We start from the raw sequence: 24,397 nt of genomic DNA, 5'->3' as shown, positions 1-24,397 counted from the left end.
GAGGGGAGTTTCTATGGGGAAGAAGAATGCTTCTGCTGACATCCTTGCACAACTCAGCAAGGAGGGTTGCCTGGCACTTCCACAGAAGCCATCGCTTCCCATACTCACCTGTCCACTCTAAACATCCAGCTAGCCCTGAACTCCTAAATTCCTGGTTCATTGTATACCTAAAGAAATTAAACAGGCTTAATTTCAACATTAAAGTCAACCCAAGCAAATTTCCTGTGCAATACAAAAAAAAAAAAACACAGTTTTAAGGGTCGAAACAAAAGCATACATTTCAAATATACTAATCAGCAGTGCCAGAAAAACCAGACCTTCCGACTCCAAGCCCAGTCTTCTCCCAGGCCCTCTGTGGTACCTCCAGCACAGTGCCAGCCCAGCCCTTTTCAATCCCAGGAAAGCCTGTCTTTCTGTTAGGCTTCCTTCTTATTTTGAGCTTTGGTCTATCACTGTAAAGCGAATTATTTTTCAAGCTTTTATTTTAAATATTCATCTTCTTGAAGTAGGTCACTCTTCTATGAGCCTCGGCTTCTCTTTGAACTGATTCCCTATTTCTCCCTATCTCTCCTAATAGGAACGCGTAATGCATTCAAAGCATGAAATCCAATTCCAGTTAATTTTATTGATTCCTTTCACAGCCTCCTTATTTCGTATGCTAATTCATGTTTATTTCAAAAAGAGAAAACAAAACAGCCTTTTTGGAGGGAATGTCTTCAAAATTTGTAAAGAGCCACCACATTTTTATTCAATTATGAATGAGTTATACAATATTTAAATCACTCATTGGAAATAAAGGCAGGTTTTAATCCATTTCAGAATGCCCCAAATATCCTTAGATAACATGATCTCTTTTTTGAAAGTGAGTGAATGACAGAGATGATGATAAAATAAATACTGTGTCCCACCCACACACACATTCACCAGGCCACCCGGTTGTTTAACATGTGTTTTCTCTGTCATTCCGGTCCCCTTGTTGAGTTTTGTGCTGCAGACAGAATACACATGGCAAGTCCCACTTAAGTGCATTTCTCCACTACTTCCTTTCTCCTCAAATACTTCTCTTATTTTTGAAAGGGGACAAGTATGTGCATATTTTTTTTCCTGCATAATTCACCACCACGCCTAGGAACAGTCAGCCAGACATAGGGAAAATTGTCCTGCAAGGTTGGACTAGAATGGCCTGGGTCCCCTCCTACTCTTTCTTGCTTCTTAAAAATGTTCTGTTTCAGTTCCAAATCCACTGATTCTAGAGTGACCAGCTTTCTCACAAGTAATGGATTAATCCCATAGTAATGGATTCTGTGGGAAAAGATGAGTCTCTAAGATGTGCATATCAATCCTGGACTTGCTTCCAAAATCAAGACTGTCCAAATCCAACCCCCAAAAGGCCACCAGAGTACCCCGTTGCCATGCATGTCACCTCTTTATGCCTGTCCCTGAATGGGGTGAATTATAACTCCCTGGCCTATAGGTAACAGGCTTTCATATGTAGTGTTTCTGAAAGAAGTCATTTCCTTCTAAATCATTAATAATTCACTATTTAAATGGCAGTAATTCTGTCCTCATCATAAATAAATGCCAAGAAACTACCTTCATCATCTCCCACAAGAGACAAACTAGAAGAAATAGCTCTTTCCGAAAGAAGGAAATATGACTCCATATTCCAGAACCCCTGGTTGCTTAATGAATGGGGGAGGAGAGACCTTAATTTAAAAGCTGGCGCGTTCCATTTTCTAAGTCTGTTTTCTTCTTCTCTATATCCAATCAGTCACCACAAACATTTTATTGACAGTGTCTTCTTTCTCTTCTCCAACAATCTCCTTGGCAAAACCTCTTCCCTCCCTTTCTTCCTGCTCTGAAATCAAGCCTGAATCCATAATTGCACATCCAGCTGTCTACTTGACATCTTGACTTGGACGTTTAATAAGCATCTGAAACTCAATGTGTCCATTGTTGGATGTTTCATCTCCTCCCAAAACTGCTCCCTTACAGGTCTTCCCCATCTCTGTGAATGACAACTCCATTCTTCTAGTTGGTTAGATCAAAAACATAAGTTATCCTTAAGTGCTTTCTCTCCCACCTTTTATTTCATCCATAGATCATCACCAGAGCTATCTTCAAAATATATTCAGGACATGACAACTTCTCACAACCTCCACTATTCAAAACGGGTTCAAGCCACCATTTCCATCTTCCCTTGCCTGGATTATTGCAATAGCCTCCTAAATGCTTCCAGTCTGACTATCACCCATGTCCCCTACACCATCATTTGCATGCAGCAGGGTGATCATTTCAAAACATTTGAATTGGAGCATGTGACTGCTTGAGCTCAAAACCCCCTAAAGCCTTCCTGCATCACTCAAGAGTAAAAGCTTTAAAACATCAGTACAAGCGTTCTCTCCTCCAGAGGCCTGTAGCAGCTGGTCTGATGGAGCAGTCTCTCCTCTGTGCATGTACAAAATCCAGGGCATACCTTCACCAGCACTGACAATGCCACGTGTGTCTCACTGGTGTCCCCCATTGGACTGTGAGTATCTTAAGGGTTCTTTCCCTCAAAACACACAACACAGTGTAGGTGCTCAGTAAGTGTCCATGAAATGAATGAATGCAGTGCCAACTTCATGGGTGAATCATGCAGCCCCACTGAGCCTGTTGCTTAGAAGGGCCCTGCACTTGGTTTAATGTTTTGCTGTCACCATCTTGAAATTATTACTAATTGTTGAACAAGGTGACCAGTATTTTTGTTTTTTATTGGATCCCACAAATTCCATAGCTAGTCCTGGATGGATGGATGGATGGATGGATAGATGGATGCACAGACTCAACATATGCACTGCAATACTAAATGTCAGAATTTAATGTCATAGCTTTCAGGGGAAATTGTCTGACAAAGAAATTTTATAGTTAGCCAAAGCACATATGTATAAAGGAAAAAAAGACTCACAAGATCTCTGAAAGTCTATCGTCTGTGTACCTTTCCTCCGGGAATGTTACTGGTCTTTGAAAGACAAACAAAATTTAGTATTCCAGTATATGGACCTGATTACCAGAAGGACACATGGCATCTTTCAAAAGAAAAAAAAAGAAAGAAAAAGAAATGATGAGGATTAATATGATCATATAATTAATACAACATGGCAATGGTTCAAGTATAGATATAACATTAGAGCAGAACAGACACCTCAGAAGCATTCTCATTCTTTCCATACATAACAACTGAAAGCGTGATAAAGACAGGTCATGAATCAGGGGGAACACAGCATTACTCAAGCAATGGAATTGATATAACCAAAATAAATGGAAAAGGTTGAGTTAGAAGGTCAGCTCCCAAGTATAATTCCTAATTCTAATGTCCATGTATATTTTTAGTTATATGCTAAAAATTCAACTTAATTGTAAAATAAAGCCAGAAAAAAATATGTGAATATTTTTTTAAACACTGAGTGATAGAAAAGTTTACAAGATTAAATTCTCTATGAAAATACCCCATCCAAAAAAATTACCAACATTAAAATGTAAGCAATGAGTTTGGAAAGTGTATTTGTAATAAACATTGAAGACAAAGATAATTTCTTCACTACATAAAAAAAGTACATGCAAATGAACAATTGAGTTAATCAACAAAAAACTCTGTTTTTAATAGCTAAATCAGAACTTTAAATTTAAATGAGAACTAAAAATGCAAATGCAAATAAATAATTTTTGGAAAAATATTCATTCTTACTACCAATCAAGAAAATGCAAGCTAAAATAGGAAAATGTGATTGTTTATCAAATTAGCAAAATGTTATAAATTATGATATCTATTCATTGTGAAAGAGGATAAGGCAACAGAAAGATTTTCACACCTTGCTGGTAAAATAATAAATGGATACAAACCTAATGGAAACCAGTTTGACAAAACATCAAAAGTCTTTAAAAAGCCCATACTTCTGGCCTAATAATTACGCATGAGGCTATTTCTATCTGATACTGGATATAAAGTTTTACATATAAAGATATTCATCACAGCATTATTTAGAATAAATATTTGTGCCCTGCCTAGTATGTCTCAGTGGACTGAGTGCCAGCCTGCAAACCAAAGGGTCCTGGGTTCAATTCCCAGTCAGGGCACATGCCTGACTTGCAGGCCAGGTCCCCAGTAGGGGGCGCATGAGAGGCAACCATATATTGTTTCTCTCCCTCCCTTCCCCTCTCTAAAAATAAATGAATAAAACCTTTAAAAATATTTAAAAAGAATAAATATTTGAAAGCAATCTACATCTTCACCTATAGTGGAGAGAAATTGACTTATGGTCACACCATTGCAAAAAAAATAACATACAACTGATTTTAATGTCTATAAGGAGTTTAGTAAATGAGGGAATATTTATATTAAGAGAAAACATAGGATACAGACATTTATATATGACTGTGATGTTAAAGATGTAAAAATGTTTACAGGGGAAAAAAGCAAAACACTGTTATTTTAATGCTGTAAAATTATAACCATTTTGTTTTTTAATTTCTACTTTCCCTGTTTTCCCAATTTATCACATTGAACATGCTAATTTAACACAATGAACACTCTCTTAGCTGATGCGCAGACTGGCTGGCAGTCTCCATCACCTCTGGCAAACAGAGTGAAGACAGACGCCGGGCACGCTGGCAGCGTGGCTGGCAGCCACCCCTCCTGTCTCATCTACCTGCTTCTGCTCTCAGCAGTTGGGTTGTATACCTGCCAACAGTCCTTTTTTTTTTCCCTCTTCATGCCAGCTGTGCTTGTTACTATAATTACGTAATTCTATTAAATTACATAAATTGATGACATTGTGAGCGAGAAAAGAAAGAGGATTACTGTTGCAGTAAAAGCCAAGTTGAATGCTTTAGAACAACTCCACAAAAAAAAAAAAAGCTAGGAAAAGGAAGGTGCAACTAGGTGTGGGCAAGACAACCACATCAAATTTGGAATAATTTATAAAATAGAGAAGATTTCTGCATACTGCATCATAAAGCTGCCTTCTTAAAATCAAGGGTATCATGCAGCACAGACTGAAAAAGAGCAGATCTTGGAAGCAGAAATGCTTCCAAGACAATGAAATGCCAGAGAAATTCCAGAGAATTCCAGAAGCATTCCAGAGAAATGCTTCTCTGACAATGTCAGAGTCAATTCTTGTAAGACGGAGCCACATTCAGAAAAGGCAGCAGGGGAAACAGTATGGAGGAGACGGGAATTACCAGGGGTGGGCCATGGGTAGCCACTGAGTGTTAGAACATTCAGTGTACTGGCTTATGAAACCAGCAGATTCGTACTATGATAAACTGATTTGGGAAACACCTGAAGAGAAGTCAGTTTTACATTAAAAGGTAAAAACTGTACTCACAGTGCACAGAACAAAACACATTCTCCCAGATCCAGCTTACCAAACAAAAGACATCCCAGATGGCGTGAAATGAAGGCGCAGTGTAGGCAGAACAGGAGGCACCATAAGCCCCGGAGGGATGCCAGCAGCCTTGGCCACAACAAGAACTGCAGTAACACCCCTTGGTCAAGGAGGTAGATCTCATTCCGTGTTCTTACCGCAATAAGAAACAGAGGATGATCAAGTTTTGAAGGTATATTTTTAAATCTTGAAATTAAAGAGGCAAACACCGGTAATAAAGTTAATGGAGCATAAGACAGGAAAGGGAGGAGAGGGGCTGGGAGAGGTGAGGAGAAACTGGGAGGGGAGGAAGGAGGGGAAGAGGGGTGGGTTTACAAGAAGCCAGGCATATATCAGACGTCCCACATGAATAAACTCGTGTAATTTCCCAACAGCTCTATGAAATCAATAATATTTTTACAGATGAAGACATTGAGCCCTGGCTGGTGCGGCTCAGTGGATTGAGTGCCGGCCTGCAAACCAAAGGGTTGCTGATTCAGTTCCCAGTCGGGGCACATGCCTGGGTTGTGGGCCAAGTTCCCATGGGGGGTTGTGTGAGATGTTCCTCTCCCTCTCTTTCTCCCTCTCTTCCCCTCTCTCTAAAGATAAATAAATAAAATATTTTTTAAAAAAAGACATTGAAAGTAAAGGTGGTATCTGCCCCCCAAGAAGTGGTTCAGGGGTATAAGGGCTTGAAAGCTTCTGCCAGGAGAAAAGAACTAAGAAGTACTTCAAAGCACAGGTGTCAGTCATCCCAGTTGCTCCCAGCTGCTCACCAAAATCACACACTGAGCTTTTGCAAAGTAAGGATTTCCAAGTCAAGTCCCACTCTGTATCTGCAAAATGTGAACCTCCAGGATGAAATCTGGGAACTGGTACTCAGACAGACATGAGAACCACTGGCCTGTTGCATCCCGTGGTCTTCAGTAAGTATGAAAGCTGTAGGCTGTGCGTGTGCCCAACTTAACACAAATAAAAACATTCTCACTCTGAGAAAAGTGAGATGTTGATTTGTTCCCTCTGTTATAAAGCCATAATTCAGACAAGCCTCTTACTTCACACCCTACTTAACTAGAATAAAAGTCTGCAGTATTTGTTTAAACTTCCGAAGAATAAGGTGCTCTGTAGCTTTGCAGTATATTCTTTGTAGAAGCACCAAATTCTCCAGGTTCCATAAAAAGTAGGCAATCATTTGTCTCCTGTAGAAACAGGCTCTGTCAAATGTGCCTTTGTCTCTGCTAAGAGATCTGAAACACTGCCTTGTCCAAAACTTTGGTTCAAGGGTTACAAGACTGGACAGAATACTGTGTGTTAGCTAAGCTAAGTGATGCCCCCATGGGAGGGGGCCATCACAGGCCAGCCATGCTTCCTTCTCCCACCTAAACACAGCAGCAGTGCACAGGGGTCCAGACAAAGTCAGAAACTCAGCTAAAATGCGACTTATGCTTGGCCACCTAACCCCCTCTGCAATAGTTAAGCTGTTATCCACACTCTATCAGTGGCATATAAACCCAAGACTGAGAAAAAATATTCAATACTCACTTTTACACCCTTATAAGGTCTTCAGCACAGTGCTGGGTACTTTAAACAAGTGCACAATAAGTCTTGGCTTTTGTTATATTTATTACTGCTAGCACTGTTATCATCATTATTATCATTAGGAATCCCCTCTTTCTTATGGTTAAGAGAATAAAAAAGCACCTCATTAAACACAAGCATACTGGCCTAGTGATCCAGTTATTTAGTGCTATATAACAAATGACCCCAAAAGTTAGTGGCTTAAAAGAACAACTACATTTCTTTTTTTAAGATGTTATTTATTTATTTTTAGAGAGGAGAAGGGAGGGAGAAAGAGAGGGAGGGAAATATCAGATAGGTAGAGTCAATGATTCAGAGAGTGTCTTTTCCTGTGAACAATGATTGGCCAAGACTGGTTAGATTTGCATATTTTGGCAGCAATAAAAAGCTCAATCTAAAGGAATGAGAAATGATTTTCCTAGGCGTGGTGGTTTAAAAATACATCTGCAAATTCTTTGACAGTATTCATTGTGTGGTTGCCTCTTAAACACCTCCATACTGGAGACCTGGCCCACAACCCAGGCATGTGCCCTGACTGGGAATCGAACTGGTGACCCTTTGGTTTGCAGGCTGGTGTGCAATCCACTGAGCCACACCAGCCAGGGCACAGCTACATTTCTTTTGCTCCTGAGTCTGCAATTTTGGGCAGGGCTTAGGGGTGGGGACAGCTCCACTTGGCACCAGCTGAGGAGGCTCGGGGGCAGTAGTGGGGTGGGTGGAGTGGATTTAAGCTCAATTACTCACATGTCTGGAACCTTCACTGAGAAGACAAAAACAGTTGGGAGCTGGAATGACTGAGACATCTTGGACACATCTATCTATATATTTAGCTAGAGAGCCAGCTCTGGTGCTTGCTCGCTCTCTCTCTCTCTCTCTCTCTCTCACCCTCTCTCTCTCTCTCTCTCTTTTCCCACCTGCTCCCTCCCAGCATGGTAGCCTCAGGGTTGCCTGACTTCTGACTTGGTGGCTCAAAGCTTCAAAGATGCACATCCCCAGAGACTCCATTGCCCTTTATCGTCCAGCTTTGGAAGTCAGTCAACATCATTTCTATTGAATTTTGTGCACTAGAAGAAAGTCACTAAGGCCAGCCCATAATAATCAATGGGAGGGGAATTAAACTCTACATTCTGCTGGGAATACTGTCAAAGAATTTGCAGATGTGTTTTTAAACCACCACGCCTAGGAAAATCATTTCTCATTCCTTTAGATTGAGCTTTTTATTGCTGCCAAAATATGCAAATCTAACCAGCCTTGGCCAATCATTGTTCACAGGAAAAAACACTCTCTGAATCATTGACTCTACCTATCTGATCCATAAAATTACAGAAGTTGAACACGTTTCAGATCTTGTCGAGATTTCACAGAGGAGAAAACTGAGTCCTGGGGAGGCTAAAGTTTCTTGTTTCAAGGAGCAGTAATAGGCCCTGGCTGGTGTAGCTCAGTGGATTGAGCATGGGCTACAAACCAAAGTGTCGCAGGTTCGATTCCCAGTCAGGGCACATGCCTGGGTTGAGGTCCAGGTCCCCAGTGGGGACCCAATGTGAGAGGCAACCACACATTGATGTTTCTCTCTCTCTCTCTTTCTCCCTCCCTTCCCCTCTCTATAAAAATAAATAACTAGTCCCTGGCTGGTGTAGCTCAGTGGATTGAGCTCGGGCTGTGAACCAAAGTGTCGCGGGTTCGGTTCCCAGTCAGGGCACATGCCTGGTTTGCGGGCCACGGCCCCCAGCAACTGCACATTCATGTTTCTCTCTCTCTTTCTCCCTCCCTTCCCTCTCTAAAAATAGATAAATAAAATCTTTAAAAATTTTTTTTAAAAGGAGCAGTAATGATTCTGCCTAGCATTGCTATAGTATTAACAAAATCACTTATCAGCATTCTCCTATATTTATTGGCACTCTTCAAAGTATTCTTCAAATAGCATCTTGCACAGTCTTTATCATAGTTATAAGAGCAGCTGCCATCTTCCAGATGGGTAAATGGGACCTCAGTGATGTCATGTGAGTTGCCCAAAATCCAAGCTTTGGCTTGGCTTTGTTAAGTAGCCAAAGGAAGTTTGAGATTCCCTCTGTCTAACTTGAAAGCCTGTGCTCAGTCCATTCCATGGAAGCCCTTGGAGATCAGCTGGTTACAGAGGTCTCACCAGTTAGGGGACCAGGGCTGCAGTCTCTGGCTCTTGTCCGGAATTTACTGCTATGGAACTTTCTCTACTGAAAGTTAAGCTTTCAACCAAACCGTCCCTGAGAGGTACCCATGAACTTACACTCTAATGAAAATGTGCCCTATTAACACTAGATCCCTTCTTGTGGAGAAGAGGAAGGACAGGTCTGGATCCCCAGGGGCCTGGGGTTTTCAGATCCCTAAAGAGGGAGCACCCACCGACTACTGATGCTGGGGGGGGGGGGGGGGGCGGGCTACAAGCCCTTCACTGGCTGCAGTGGGAGCAAGCCAAGATCTGAGTGAGGAGGATGAGGAGGAAGAAATGAGAGCAGCCTACTCCTCCTGAAGTGTCTAGCTATGTGTAAAGGCTACCAGAGGGCAGTGAAAGACAAGAGTTTAATTCAAACCACCCATTAGTAACTACTGTTTAGCTTTTGTTTTCTGCCCAAACTGCTTTGTGCAAGTAAACACTAGCCAAGGGTTCTCATATCTTTCTGATTGTTCACCTTCAGCTAATGAAGGAGGAAAAGAAGCTCTTGAAAAGATATTTCATGAGATTTGTGTGTTTTAATATTGTTCTCAGCCCCTTTCTTCAAATCTCCTGGAATCGTTTCAACAGCTGGAAGATGGGTAGGCAGGAAGCAGGACTGAAGTGGATTTTAGAACAACTTGGCAAATTAGCAAAGTTTTTAACATCATTAAAAGCTCTTAAATATTCTTCCCCAAACTACATTTTTATCTTGTGAATGCATTTCAGTAATTGCTCTAAAGGAAACTGTGCAACTTTGGCACAAACATAAATGTTTGCATGATTTAAAATTCAGTGGCAGAGAAGACCATGATGTTCTTTAAATTGCTAATTCTTAAACTAACCTTTTCGGTTTGTCTCATCTTGAAAAAATGCCAGTTCCTATCAGCAGAGGCTGTAGTAAAGACAATGCATATATTATTTAGTTGTTTATAATTGCAAACAACTTAGCTGTATTTCAATACTTAACCCTCAGCTCCAACACGAAGCATAAGTAGGGTATGATTATAATCATTCCATCATTCTGTAAATAGAACAATAGAATATTGCAACGCAAGACTATTTTCTCAAAGCCAACAGCAGAGCAGACAGTGAAGCTGGTCTAGAACGAAGAGCTTTCAATTTAATGACCTTACCACATGTCGCTGTTTAGCCCAATCAGTATCTGCTGATCATATTAATCAAGGACAGAAACCTACAGTAGATAGACTGGAAATGTCGCTTAAGGAGACAAGTGTTCTAACCCTGCCTAACTGAATTAGGATAACTAACACCAGCTGCTGTAACAGATAAGCTCCACAATCTCAGTGGTTTAGCAAGACGGTCCAACGCACAGAGACATCAAGGCAGAGCTAGGGAGGGCAGTGCTCTGCTCCATGCAGTCATTCTGGGAATGACAATCATTTTGCATGCCACCCAGAGGTGGACTCCAAGGCTACCATAGAAAGGTAAAGAGAGAAGGCATGGAGAACCCCACAGAAATTTAAGTGAGCCAGGCCTGACAGTGGCAAACATCATTTCCACTCATCCTACCCAGAGGTCTCTCATGTCATATGGACCCACCTAAGTACAGGAGACACTAAAGATTACCTCTGTGCCAAAGAGGAAAAGAAAAGTCCACAGTGAACACAGCACTGCCTCTGCCATCCCAGCTAGAGACACGGGTAGTTCTTTGCTGCCTGATGTCAACCTCCCTAATTCAGACCCTGATCTGATATCAATGATACCGTAAAAAAGCTTTGTCCCCTACATTTAAGAAAGTTCAAACTAAAGTTCAACCCCAGATCAGAGGCATAGATCAGGGTGGTGAACAGGAATGAGGAGACGGGTGCACTAAAGCCAAAGGGCTTCCCTTCTGGACACAAAGGAACCACACTGGCCATCTGCATTAGCTATATGTTGACACACAAGCTCTGAAGCTGCCTATACACACCTCTAGGGCCTGGACCCTCAGCTGGATGGCATGGTTGTTATGCAAGCCTTGGTGTCCATTAAAAAAAACGACTATCACAAGATTACACTGCACAATTAAAGCTACCAAGATACCAATATAATGCATATCTGATTCGAGGGAGGGCACAGACAGAAGCCAGGGACAAAGCCAGCCTGAGGCCTGCTGAGAGTTGCCCAGTTGAGGAAGAAATTAACAATGTGCACGTGTCAGCATTCCTATTGTGCTAATTTCCTTGCAAATATAAGCAAAGCCTTTTAATTAACTTAATATCAATTTTACTTTTCTCATATTTTATTTTAATTATGGGCTAGATTTAAAGCTCACACAGCATAAATTACAGCCCTAAAATTAGCAGCTTTACAACTTTACACACTAGTAACTGCTAAACCTGAGGGAAGTGAGGTTCCCTGCCACCATCCTGTCACTGCGTCCCCATGCACGCCCCTCTCCAATCCCTGTACCAGCCGCCCATGCTGATCAGGACTGAGTTCCTCACCCAGGAGTCAGCGAGTGCCAGCTTCACAAAGGAAGACCCAGAGAGGCAGCTGGAGGGTGTCTGTTCTGGGTCAGTATCAGTCTACAGATAGCAATGCTATCAGCTAAATTGCCAGGGAGCTCTCACCTGCGTCCCTACTGCTTGTGGTAGTCCACACAGACATTTCTCTGATTGGAGCTATGTTAAGGCTGGACCAGCCCTTGGGGTTCTTATTATGATTGCAAGAAGCACCTCAGCAACAACTAGCAGGGAACTTTGAGAAAACAAGGTTATGACTCATAATTTCTGGAGGGTACACTGCACATCCCAGGCCATACAACAAGGTTGCAGACAGAGAGGCAGAGTGGTTCTGGGACTCTGTCTTTATTGGAGTCAAGGATGGGATGCCCAGGCTTTCCTAGGTTCGCTCTTTATTGGCAAACTTAAAATATAAGATTGGGAGTTAATGGTGCAGGAAAGAAAACGCAGGGTCACTCAGGTCAGCTGTCGAGGTCACCCGGGGGGCTGCCTGGCTATCTACCTAGTTGTGTGGCTGCCAGTATGTTCATTCAAGATGGATGTCTATGAAACAGATGACTTAGCAATCAAAAGCTTAATGCCAGGCCTTTACATTAGGATTTTTTTAAAAGCTTATCGTCAGGCAATAGTAACTGTAATTATACAACAGTGTCTCTGGACAATTTATTTATGTCTCTGCATTTCAGCTCCCTCTTGTGCAAAATGGGCATAATAGTATAAGAAGGTTTGATGTAGAATTAACTAACATGACACACTTGCTATGTATTAATTAGATGGTGAATACAAACACTGTGTGTGATAAACCACAGCATTCACATGTATGTACAAATATCATGTATGTCATCGAATCTAAAATGCCTTCAACTGTAGGTTGTACCATTTTTATGTACCCATAAGGAAAAAAGTGCTAACAAGTAAAATGTGAGATGCCATTGATCATAAAATGAATCTCAACTTCAAAGCTATAACAATGTGCATCTAGCATTGACAAAATATGGTTATATTTATGGTTGTTTCAACCTATGAGATGTCTTCAAGTCAAATCCAAGTTAACCAGAATGCCCAAGGAATTGAGTATTCTAGTTAATTCAGTTTCTAGTAGCAGAGTCCTGCTTCACTTTATAATTCATTAAAAATATACTGGGGATATAGAGAAAATGTGGATTCCGAATGCAAATACGCTTTCTTTCCTCTGTGGCCTCCACCGTATTTACTTTCTCTAGAAAGCAACTATTTTCTTGAAGGCTGGTCAGAGACACTTCTGGAGACTTTCTTTCCTGATTAAACAATAGGAGGAGATGTGGCTAGTGGTATAGTACTTTCTACCCTGTATAAAGATGCAATGACTGGAACTACAGCAGCCATCTTACAACCATGAAGAACAGATCACAAGAAATGACATTATGTCGTGATGATGACCTCATGATTCTGAACCTATCCTACCACTACTTCTGGGCTTGTTAAGTAAGAACAAGTTCTCACTGATGAGTTAATTCCTCAATGACCTAGAGAGGGATTTTTTTAAATGAATAAAATCTACTGTCTTGCAAAGTATTGAATCCGACCATGTTAACAATTCATTATAATGCAAGACAGACATAAACAAGGGCTAAAAGAAAACCCATGCAAAGCAGAGTCTAAAGTCCAGAAGAAGGAATAATCAATTCTGACACAGTGGCCAAGGAATGTTTCAGGAAATAAAGGGCTTCTGAATCCCATCCTTGGAGAATATATGAGATTCTAATAAGATGGGTAGATGGGCATTATTCATAATCTGATAGCTAAAGGACCATAAAGTTTCGTAGCTCTCATTTTTAGATGCGTAAGCTTTGGTCCCTAGAAAAAGAGTAGACCTGGAACCCTGGTCTCCTGACCATTATTAGTTCAGTACTATTTCTACCAGGGAGGGACAGCACCTAACAAGCCACGGGTAGCCATAATACACCCCTCAGTGAACACTAATCACACAATTAGCCATTGTAGCTGAGTCTGGGGTAGAGGGAGGCCCTTGTGGAACCCGTCTCCCTATTAACTGTCAACACACTCGGATGCTGGTGTCTGGATGCGGCTGCCTGTAATTACGGCAGCGGTTTATTACTCATGCATGGCAAGGCTGAGGATCTGCAATGACAGGAACATTATTAAAAGCGAAAACTTCTCTATCAGTGGGTAAGCCGATTGTCATCCACATGTTAGAACAGTCTAAAGACCTGTGAGGAGCAATAATGAAGGCAGAAGAAGGTCTTTCAACCAAGTGAATCCTGTATTTTGTTTAAGTATTCCAGGCATCAGAAAAGGAGGAAGAAAGGGAGGGAGGGGAGGAAGGGAGGGAGGAAGGAAGGAAGGAAGGAAGGAAGGAAGGAAGGAAGGAAGGAAGGAAGGCTGGCTCTCCTGCTGGGGTAGGGGGACATTTTACCCCCCTTTTTTGTGGCTCCTGTTTCCCATGGTCAAAGGCTACCCCATGGGGAGTTGGCTCCCCTGAACTTCTTAGTTTCATCTTCTGGCCCCTCAGCAACTGCTCAGGAGTCAGCTCCTGCCCTGCAACATGCCCAGCATTGCAGCTGAATCCAGAAAGGGCAAGAGGATCCAGGAGCCTGGTCCTGGACTACCCTCAGAAGGCAGGCCCATGTGGTGGTTGCAGTAGCCAGAGCTGGGACAAATCTTGGTTTGGAGCAGACAATTCCTCTGCTCTCCTCACCAGGGCCTCCCACAGACTCCCTCCAGCCCACCTATTTCCTCTTTGGCTTGGGAAGGCCAAGAGAACAGAAAGAGAGGCCTATCACCAGGTGCAAGACAAACAAGCCCAGCTAAGCCTGCAGAGCACGCATCGTCAGGGCACCAACCCCTGCCACGAGGGGACCTTCTTCTGGAATGAGCTGACTAGGGAGTCACTGTGGGGACAGAGCAGAGGACACAGAGGTGAGGACCCTGGAGGAGCTAACAAGGGAACTCCTGACTGAAAATGAAAGGATGGAGCCACTGGGAGCTAGACAAAGGGCACGGCTGGGGGGTGGGGTGCCCTCATGAAGTTGGGGTGGTGGCAGGCTAGAGGAAAGCACTCAGGTCAGAGCTCCTGAAGGCTGATTCAAATTTTCCAAAGGGAGCAATTGCAGGTGCTAACTCTTAGCTTGAGATGTAGCCAAGGAGGGGGCTCTGAAGTGAGGTGCACCTGGGATCACTGAAGGTCGGAAGGCTGGTTGAGTCCTGAACCAGAGGCTCAGTTGGGCCAGTGACTCCAGCACTTTATACCCACTCCTGGGTTCTAACCCACTGTCCCGCCTGTCCATGCATAAGCTGAATCCCAACATCAGGTCTCCAGGTGGTTTCACCACCTGTCCCCTCTGGTCCATGTGTCAAAACCACTGTGTACTCCTGTTCAAGTACAACACTCATTGGTTAAGCACCTACTGTGTATGAGTTCAAGCCTCACCGTTTCCATACTCACTCTAATATTCTTCTGGGACCTAGTGTATGCTACACACCCATCTTTCCAACCAGGGCACAAATGTCTAGCTGGGCGTAATATGTGCACCTCTCTGTAATCTGGGCCTATGCCCAGCAGTGAGGAAGTGCTCACTAACAGATGTAAAGGATCAATATGCTCTGTAATGAGACTTGACATGTACAGGCTACCATTTCCTCTTAGGCCTCAAAAGTGATGACCGAAAGGCCTCACCGTTATAAGTAAGCAGGGGTAAGGGAGGAAGGGAGGGGGTTAGAAAGGAAAAGAAAATAGAGTTGGCCTCGAACTTACGTGAAGAGAAGGATCTCAAGTTAATTCAGAGTCCAAGCAAGGCAAAGAAGAAGGACCTCCTCTCACTCCTCCTGAGATGTCCACGTCAGACAGCAGTGACCCCCCCTCTGCCGCCACCCCGCAGGCTGGCTGCCCAGTCACTCATTCCAGAAAGATTTGCTCAGCACCTCCTATGAGCCAGTACAGTACTCAACATCAGGGATATGACAGGGAGCAGGCATGCGAGGTTCCTACCTTTAAGCAGTTGGCATTCTCCCAGCTGCCATGCATTGGGCCCTGTGGCTCCTGCAGGACATTTTGAACCCCAATTCACCCTGAGTTAGAACAACCCTGCTGCACAGTTGAGAGGTGAAGTGAGCTACCTAAGGTCACACAGCTAATAAATGATACAACAAAAACCAAACCCAGTCTGCCTGACCCCTAACAACCTTTCTTCTAACATTATATTCTTAAAGGCTGTCTAATCCTAGGTCCTTTCTCCACTTGATATGGGCCTCACTGTGCCCACATTCCTTCTTCCCCTTGTCATTGTTTGCTCTAAGAACTGAGACTTCTTACTGAGACTTCTTCCTGTCCACAAAGGACTCTCCTGATTCAGCAAAACCAAAGGCCCGGGGAGCGGCGGGGGGGTTTGGATTGCCTCCTGGAAAAGGGCACTGGTGGCCTCTCTTGGGTACCAATGGGCTGGGCTCAGAGGGTACATGCAGCACACACTTTGGCCAGTACAGATGTTCCTGCATCAGAGAACTCTCCAGGAACTGCCTTCCCCATCTCTCCAGGAGGAACTGCTGCCGCCAAGTGCTATCAGTCTGTCAGTGGTACATGAAGTGAGCCTCCCTCCAGTGCTCAGGCCCTGGCTTCCATGACTGAGCCTTCCCTACACCTGAGCTCCACAGAGACCTGCTGAGGGCCTGCAGGCAGGAGGAGGAGACACAATGCCCTGGTTTCCTCTTATGCCCATTGCAATGATGGATTTTCATACCAACATTGGCCCTTTGTTCCTCCCCCTTGCCTCCTTCCTGCAGGAAATGCTGGCACCACTTCGCCCTGCAGCCCATAGGAGCACATCTATATCCCAGCAGGAAAGAGGAAACAGCTGTGGGCCAGTCTGGCATCCATGAAGAGATGCCTTCAAACATCATGCCTCTCTTTCTGATCCCACCCTGGAGGCCTATATAGCAAACCTCTACCTCTGACCCTCTGCAGCAACTCACTTTTCCTGTCTGGTGGGTTTGGCTTATGTGTCAGGCTGGGTGGGCTTCACTTGGGTTATTTAGGGATGTTTTGGTTTTCTGCAGTTCAGATTCCAGCCTCATCTGCCTATGTAGCTTGGGGGCAGGCATAGGATAGGTAATTTTTACTTCTCTCCATTCCCACAAAGACTTTCAATTTCTTCAAGCAACCCTGCTTCTATTCAATATCCTCCTGAAATCTAAATTTGTAACCTAACCTGAATCGATTGCACTTCCACTTACGACAGAGCTGCCCTGGGCATGGTGAATGAAACAGTGACATGTGCCTTTCCAATTCATTGCACGGGGGCTCTGACGAGGGACAGGATTGACAGCCAGAGCTCAGGGCTTGCATGGGGCGAGTGGAACAGCACATCCCTCCACTGTCTCTCCCTGAACCTCTCCAGAGGGTGCTGGACTGGGGAAAAAGTACTGTGGAGTTCAGGAATCTTGGCTCTGCCCTTCACTGGCTGTGTCATCTAGGCTAAGTCACTTCATATCAATTTCTCACCTTTCCCAACTCTAAAATGACAGAAATAAATAAATTCCTCAGAAGGTGATAGAAAGCCAAAAGTCATGGATGGAGTTGCATGGGAATTCTGACAAGAAACCTGCCTGTCCCGAGGTCCATTTTCCTAATGCTGGTGCCAAACCACCATGTCACCATTTTCAAAAATATTTTAACACATTATTATTTTCATTTGTGTGACTTTATTCAGATTTTCCAAATTCTTTACAATAAATACAAATTAGTTTTATTCTACAGAAAAAGAAACATATAACATATTCATGTTATAAAATTACATATTCAAAGAAAACATACTAAAATGTGCTGGTCCCTAATCTGGCTGACTGCTTCACTTCCGAGCTCCTCAGAAGGATCGGATGCCCTTCAGTCAAGCAGATGAAGGACGAGAGCAGCCTCAAGATGGTACAGGCAAGATAATGCAAGCAAGATGGTGCAGGTAAAAGAGTGCAGGTAAGAGAGCTTCCTCGCACTCAGTCTCCCCAGCTAAGACTTTCCAGCTCCTTCCCCTTACCATATTCACCCAACCCAACTCAGCCTTTACAGTGTTGAGGTTATTTCCCCTGTGGCTATCAATTACCTCCTAAAACTAGCTCCCATCCAATCAATCAACCAATAAACCTTAGATGCCCACATTATGGGCAAGGTGCTGTGGCAGATGCTGATCACACTAATCAAGGACAGGAACCTACAGGGGATAGTCTGGACTGTCACTTCAGAAAACAAGTGTTCTAACCGTACCTAACTGAACCAGTCAGGATAATTAACACCAGCTGCTGTAACAGATAAACTCCAAAATCTCAATGGCTTAACACAACGCTCCAATGCACAGAAACATTAAGACAGAGCTAGGGAGGGTAGTGCACTGCTGCATGCAGTCACTCAGTGACCAAAGATTATTTTGCATGCCACCAAGAGGAGGACTCCAAGGCTACCACAGAAAGGTAAAGAGAGAAGGCATGGAGGACCCCACAGGCGTTTACGTGGGCCAGGCCTGACCATGTCAGGATAGAAGCGGCATTAGAAAGTCCCAAGTATGGTACAAAAAGTCTCCGACAACAAAGCCTCAAGTAACAGAACTCAGGTCATGCAGCCTAGCACAACTTCCCCACACCCAACCTAGGACTTTCAGCTGGGCTTTAAAGGATGAATGTGGAAAGGGGCCAGGAGAGCAAACCAGCGGAGCTAGTACTTCTCAAACACTGGGGCTAAAATGTGGAAACTACAATCTGAAGGCAAGTGAGAGGTATTTTAGCAAGTCGATCAGTCTGGCTCGAGGAGGCAGAGGACACTGGGCCAGGGTGGGAACTCGGGAGAGGTGGCCCGGAACAGACTGTGGCAGGCCCTGTCTGCCTCCAAGTCTGACCCTGATTCCTCAGGAGACAGAGAGACCCTGGAAGGTTTGGGGCCCTTAGGAGGTGGTGCTTTCCACTCAGATAGCTGGAGCCAGCATGCTCAGTGGAAGAGAAGGGTGAGAGACCAGAGGCAGGGCACTGGGTTAAAGGACACCACTGCCAAGGTCAGGGCCAGCAGTGGGGCTTCACAGAAAAACTGGAGGAGCTGATACAAGAGGGAATCTGGAGAGAAAACACTAATTCATTTCTATGTGCTCTCTCCTCCATACGGGCATCTTCACTGTCACTTTAAAATGTCATTCTCAGCCTGTATTAAGAAAAACAAAAACAATAACAACTACAACTTGCAACTTTTTTCAAAAGGCAGGATTCAGGACCTTGGCACTGAAAGGCTTATCCGAGAGGCCAGTTCTGAGGAAGTCTGGGTCACCGAGAGGCCCCCTAGCCCAGAGGTCCCTCTCAGGGCTTTCAAGGAAAACAGCACGAGGGTGGCTATGCTCACAGCCAGGGAGGTGGAACCCTCCAGGAGTCCCTGCTGCTGGGGATTCATAAGAGTTCACAGGAAAGGTGTAAGAAAGATGAGAAACCTTTAAAACTCGAGCTCCCACTTTGTACCAAGGGCTGGACCCAGGTGGCCTTGTTCCTGCTGTAGGCCCAGTGCCTGCTTCTCGTAGGTCCCTCAAATCCTGAGGAACAAAGAATGCAGAGGTCAAGGTGTCCCTCTCCTCCTTCAGTAGTAAGGGATGGAACAAGCTGCAAGGCAAATGGACATGGCAATCCAGGTCCCATTGCAGAGGCACTGGGAGATTCTCCTCGCATCGCCACCCTCCCACTGCAGCAGGTGGCCCCTGCAGGCCTAGCACACCAATGGGTGGGACTCCAGTACTGGAAACAAGCAGAGGCAAAGGAGGGCGTGCTGGGGGTGGTGGGGGTAGGGGTGGAGAGCAGTGGGTCCTCTCCATTTCACAACTCTCCCTGCTTTCTTCCTCCAGGTGTCATGTCACTACAAATTACACTCTGCAGCCAGGAAGACACCTACCTAGCTGCAGCTGAATTTCTGGCTTGCCCAGGAAAAGCTCTCAACCTAGCTTTCTTCCAAGTCCTCCTCAGAAGCTCCAAATCAAGAAAACTCAGTCTTCTCTCCCCACAGCCCCTGATCCCACCAGTCCCAAGTGTGGGTAGCCTGAACTAACCCCAGGGAATCATTTGCATGACAGAAGCCAGAGCCCCCAGTCCATCAGTAGCAAGCTTTTGGCTTCTCAGAAATCCCCACCCCAACTAGCTTGTGATGGCAGGCAAATGGGTTTTCCCCTTTGCATGGTGTAGGCAGTAGAGTAGACAGCAGTGGAACATGGGCCAGTCCACAAGCTTGTCCAAGGTACAAAGTCTTGAGTCCTCACCCCAGATCTACCAAATCAGAGACTCTGTTGGCGGGGCCCAGAAATCTTTGTCTTAACAGGCCCTCCATGTGACTTTGAGGCACATGGGTCCAGACTTGTTAATACAGCAGTTAAGAGCCACAATTCCAGAACCAGACTGTCCAAGTTCAAGTGCCAGTTCTTCAACTCCCTGGCTGTGTGGCTGACTGTTAACCATCTTCCTGGCAGGTGGGGAGAATAACAGCACCTATCTCCCAGGGTTGCTGTAAAGACTAAATGAGTCCCTGCATGTCTGCGGTATTTGGGTAATACCATCTGGAATTCCATTTTCTTATGTGGGATACTTAGGAGTGCATGCCTATATTATATTTAGTTTCTTAATTGAAACCAGTACTAATAAGACATGTGTCCCAGAGTACAGCATGGCAGTGGAGGAGCTCAGGCTACCTTGCACTCTGTTTTGGTTTCCTGTGGGTACACCTGTGGGCACCCCCAGGTATCTGTGTAGAATAATAAGGACTGCCCCGTAAGCTTCTAATTCCTCCAGAAATGGACTGTGGGTTTTGTTTCATTCTGTGCCTCGATTTTTTGACACTCAGGAGAGTGTCCCTCATGAGACTGACATCAGGCTACATCGACAGCCAGGCCACACTGTCTGAGAGGGGTTGGTGAGACTGTAGCTTCCCACTGCTGTTACAAGTTCAGGGCACCCCCTGGATATTTGCTGACTGACACAGAGAAGACTGAAAGGTCCTTTCAGAGGATGCCCAGAGGTCTGACCATGTCCCACCCAGGAGGACCCAGAAGGAATCATTGGAGAGCAGAAAGAGAAGAGTCTGGTGTCACCCTTCTCCCCACCATAGGCCTGGTCTCTCACACTAATTGCAGGGAAGACGGCTGAGTTGGATCATCTTAATGTAGCATCTTCTTGTCATCAAACTGAATACTCCTTAGAATTAGGAGGAGACAGTAGATAGAAGTTGTCAAGAACATAAGCTCAACCAGAGAATGGGTTCTGGTTCCAGACTCGACCGCTTACTAGCTGCAGGACACCAGGCAACTTCACCTCTCTCAGCCTCCTTTTCTCACGTTTGATGCGGGGATGGAATGGAACCTGCCTGGACTGATGTGAACATTCCAGGAGATAATGTGCTGATGACATCTCTGCACAGGGCCTGGCACAGGGCACGGAACCCACCAGCTATTGTTATCTTCATGCTTATCTGTGATTCTGGAACCACCAGGAGAACATGTGTTGGAAACCCAGGAAGGAAGGAAGCAGCCTTGATCTGACTTACACACCAGCTGTGTGCACCCTGGAGAACTGCCTGCACTCCAGGCGGGGATTCTCAATCTGACCTTGGGGACAGCGAGTGTACAGTGACCTTTCAGTCCCTGGACCAGATGTGACCAGAGCACACAAAGTCTCCCTCTGTTCCTAAACACCGAGGAGAACATTTTAGCTGGGACAGATTCTGACAACTGTCATTACAGTAAGTCCTCACCTCACACCGTGGGTAGCTTCTGTGACTTTAAGAAAACTGGTCGGACGAAACAAATTTTACCACAGGCTACATGATGTATAAGCAAGAGTTAAGTTGCTACAGCATCTCATCAATGTTTTAAGGAAATGAGGTTGAAGGAATCCACGTTATTGGAGGACCTGCTGTAAGTGGGTGGCACGACTTGCTTTACAACACTGTAAAAACCTGCTTCCCCAGCCCACTGAGAACTTTAACAACGCCCTCAGGCAGCTCTCTGGCAGAGAAACCAGGTGTGTTTTTAACAGCAGCCTCCACCTCAGCTGCGGGATGGAGGAGTCGTCCTCATTATTAGCTGTGCAGACCGCCTCATCCAACTTACTGCCAACGTGCATTAGCTCCAGACCTGAGGCCTTGACTCTGCAAACATTTAACCCTGTCAGTGTTCCTCCCCGTCAGACTCCACCAAACGCTAAGCTGTAACGGCTATTTCCTCTAAGTCAGTCTGTGCCTCCAGTCTCATTTGGCCGCACGACTGGTTTCTGCACTTGGGATGGAGTCACCCGGTAAGCATTCCTGCACGCTCCTGCACACAGGGACCGCGAGCCAGTTCCACTGGCGTGTTTCCACAATAAAAGCAAACTTACAGATAAATTCTTCCTAGTAGCCCCTGCCTCCTGGCCAAGACAGGACAGAGAGGGCAATGGGGAACACGAAGGAGCCAGGAGGTCCCGGTTCTCCTGAGCCGCGCGCAAGGCCCCTGGGGTTTACCGAGCCCCGTGGGCACCGGCAGGCGTCCTTACCATTCAGTTGCCGGTAGACGATGTCCTCCAGCAGCGACAAGCGCTTCAGGACCGCATCTTGGATGGGGCTGGCGCTGTGCGCGCTGAGGTTGGTCGCCTCCGCGCGCGGCCGAATCTCGTGGAAGGCGTCTCCGCTGCGCACCGCGATGGGCCGGCACTTGGCCAGAAAGAGCACGAAGCCGGCCACCGCTATCAAGTTCAACACCAACAGCACTTTGACTCTTCTCAGTGAAGCCATCAAACACGCCCGGCCGGCCCTCTCCCCGGACCCGCGCCCTTTCCGGCTCCGGCGAGGCGCGGGGCAGCCGGGGCCGTGCGAGCCTCACACTCCGGAGGACCGGCGAGAATTCCAGTCGCTCCCGGCCCTACGGCGCGATGCTCTGGCAGCCGAGACGGTTGAGATAACAAGGCGCTCAGGGGGAGAGCAAAATCGCTCGCATGGAAGCCCTGGGTCTGTAGAAGTGTCCCCAAAGATGCCTGCTTACTCCACGGCGCGCAGCCCCTTCCAGGTGCCTTGGCTTCTCCGTGAAGGGTCCGGGGTACCGGGGCCTCTCTTCCGCACCAGCAAGTGGTTCGCCGCTGGACCTCAGGCCGCCAGGAGTGGGGCTGCGGGAGCAGCGGACCTCTGGGGCCAGCGGGCCAGCAGGCGGGGCTGCCCCGGCGCCTGGGTGAGCGCGGCGCGCAGGTGCCCTACTCGGGGTTTGTCGCCCGCACGCGGGAGAGTGAACCACCCTAGTCCGCAGGCAGCCGTCTCGACGCGCGACCCGTGGTCTTCAGCCTAGGACCCACTCCCCAGGGCGGGCTCCTTTGTTCCGCTCACCAACCCGCCCCATCAGTCCGGGCAGAGGGAAGGAAAGCCCGCGCCCGGCACCCGCATCCTCGCGGCTCCGCAGTCACACTCAAGTCTCAATTACTCTCAAAGTGGGGACAACACTAGGGGGTGGGTGACGGGGCACAGCGCGACGTCCTTTCCGCCCCTCTCGCCCGGGGACACACGACCCCGCTCCAAACTAACCAGCGCACACTGAGCTGCGGGCTCCGGGACACGTTCCAAGTCCTAACACCACGCCGTGAGCCTTCGGGGCCTGCCGGTCACACTGGCCTCTCTACGGGCTGGCGCGTCAGGAGGCTGGCCGGAAGGAGGAGTCCGACCTTAAAAGTCACAGCAGTTCTCTACCCCCTCCGAAAACGTCGCGGGGAGCACGGCGGGAGGGACTCGCGCGGCGCACCCTGCGCTCGCCGGAACGGGCAGCGCCGCTCGTCCCGCGCCCCTAGGAACCAAACGCCGAGTCTCCTAATTGTCGGACGCAGAGATACCGCTGCTGCGGCACCGAGAGCCCACACGCCACGGCACTGGAGAGTCCGGGCGCCGGGGGAGGTGAAGGGGAGACGCGCAGGTGGCGGCGGGGCGCGGCCCGAGGGGACAAGCTGCAGCGCTAGCTCCTCCGCTGCCGCCGCCGCCGCCCCTGGCCACCCACTCCCCGCGAGCCTATCGGCCGCCGCCCGCAGGCTGCCGAGCGCACAGCTCCCCGGCTCGCTGGCTCCTGCGCGCGCACACGGAAAGGGTGGGGGCTCCTGGAGAGTAGGCACCGAGTGGGATGGGGGCAGTCAAGTCATGTTGGCTGCTGTGGGCGTTGGAGGGACCCTGCGGTTCTCAGCACCTCCCGAACGGGCAGGTCCGTTCCATCCCGGGTGACGATGAAGACATCCCTTTCTGTGTGCTCGCAGCTCCGTTTTGCGTGGCCAGGAATGGCTAGAGGGAAAATCTGGCCTGGAGACTTGGATTCTGTTACTTTGGGAGCCAGGCCAGACGTTAGTGGGCTGGGTGGGTTCCCTCCGTGTAAAAATTCTAACCATCAGAATCACAGTTTCTGTGTCCACCCACACCTCTATACACATTTCATTATAAGAAGCGCACCTGGGGTCCTGGATTTCCACGATCTCTTTTCCTAAAACCAGGAGTTCTAAAATAATGGAATTCAAAGCCCCTGGTTGATCCATTTAATTCCTTGGGCCTAAACATGAAATACGACTGCCAACGAATAAAGATCAGGCAAGAAACCTGATGGTTTCCTCCACGTCGTTTTGACCTCATTAAAGTTTTTATTTTTGTTTTGTTTTGTTGCTTATTTATTGCTCTAAATATTGATTTTTTTAACATAGAAAAGTGCATGGAAACATATAACAAGCATTATATTTCATGCCTTGGAACCCTAGACCTAGGTTCG

At 46.4% G+C, this 24,397-nt stretch overlaps 1 protein-coding gene and 1 long non-coding RNA gene across 2 annotated transcripts in view; one reads left to right on the top strand and one right to left on the bottom strand.

Annotated features, from left to right (window-relative positions):
• Positions 1-23,890, bottom strand: part of GALNT17 (polypeptide N-acetylgalactosaminyltransferase 17) — a 428,715-nt gene extending 404,825 nt beyond the window's left edge. The window contains exon 1 of the mRNA XM_028526697.2: positions 22,170-23,890. Within this exon, the coding sequence (XP_028382498.1) occupies positions 22,170-22,407 (238 nt within the window). The 5' untranslated portion in view covers positions 22,408-23,890. The remainder of the gene's footprint in view (positions 1-22,169) is intronic.
• Positions 7,853-13,418, top strand: LOC118499549. Its single transcript, XR_004902044.1, has 2 exons — positions 7,853-8,397; positions 8,810-13,418. It is a non-coding gene; the product is annotated as an uncharacterized LOC118499549 (long non-coding RNA).
• Positions 23,891-24,397: the final 507 nt, after the last annotated feature.

Source organism: Phyllostomus discolor, chromosome 3, assembly GCF_004126475.2.
Source record: "Phyllostomus discolor isolate MPI-MPIP mPhyDis1 chromosome 3, mPhyDis1.pri.v3, whole genome shotgun sequence".
Lineage (NCBI taxonomy): Eukaryota > Metazoa > Chordata > Mammalia > Chiroptera > Phyllostomidae > Phyllostomus > Phyllostomus discolor.
The sequence above is the reverse complement of the archived record's forward strand: the minus strand, read 5'-3'. Positions and strand labels throughout refer to the sequence as shown.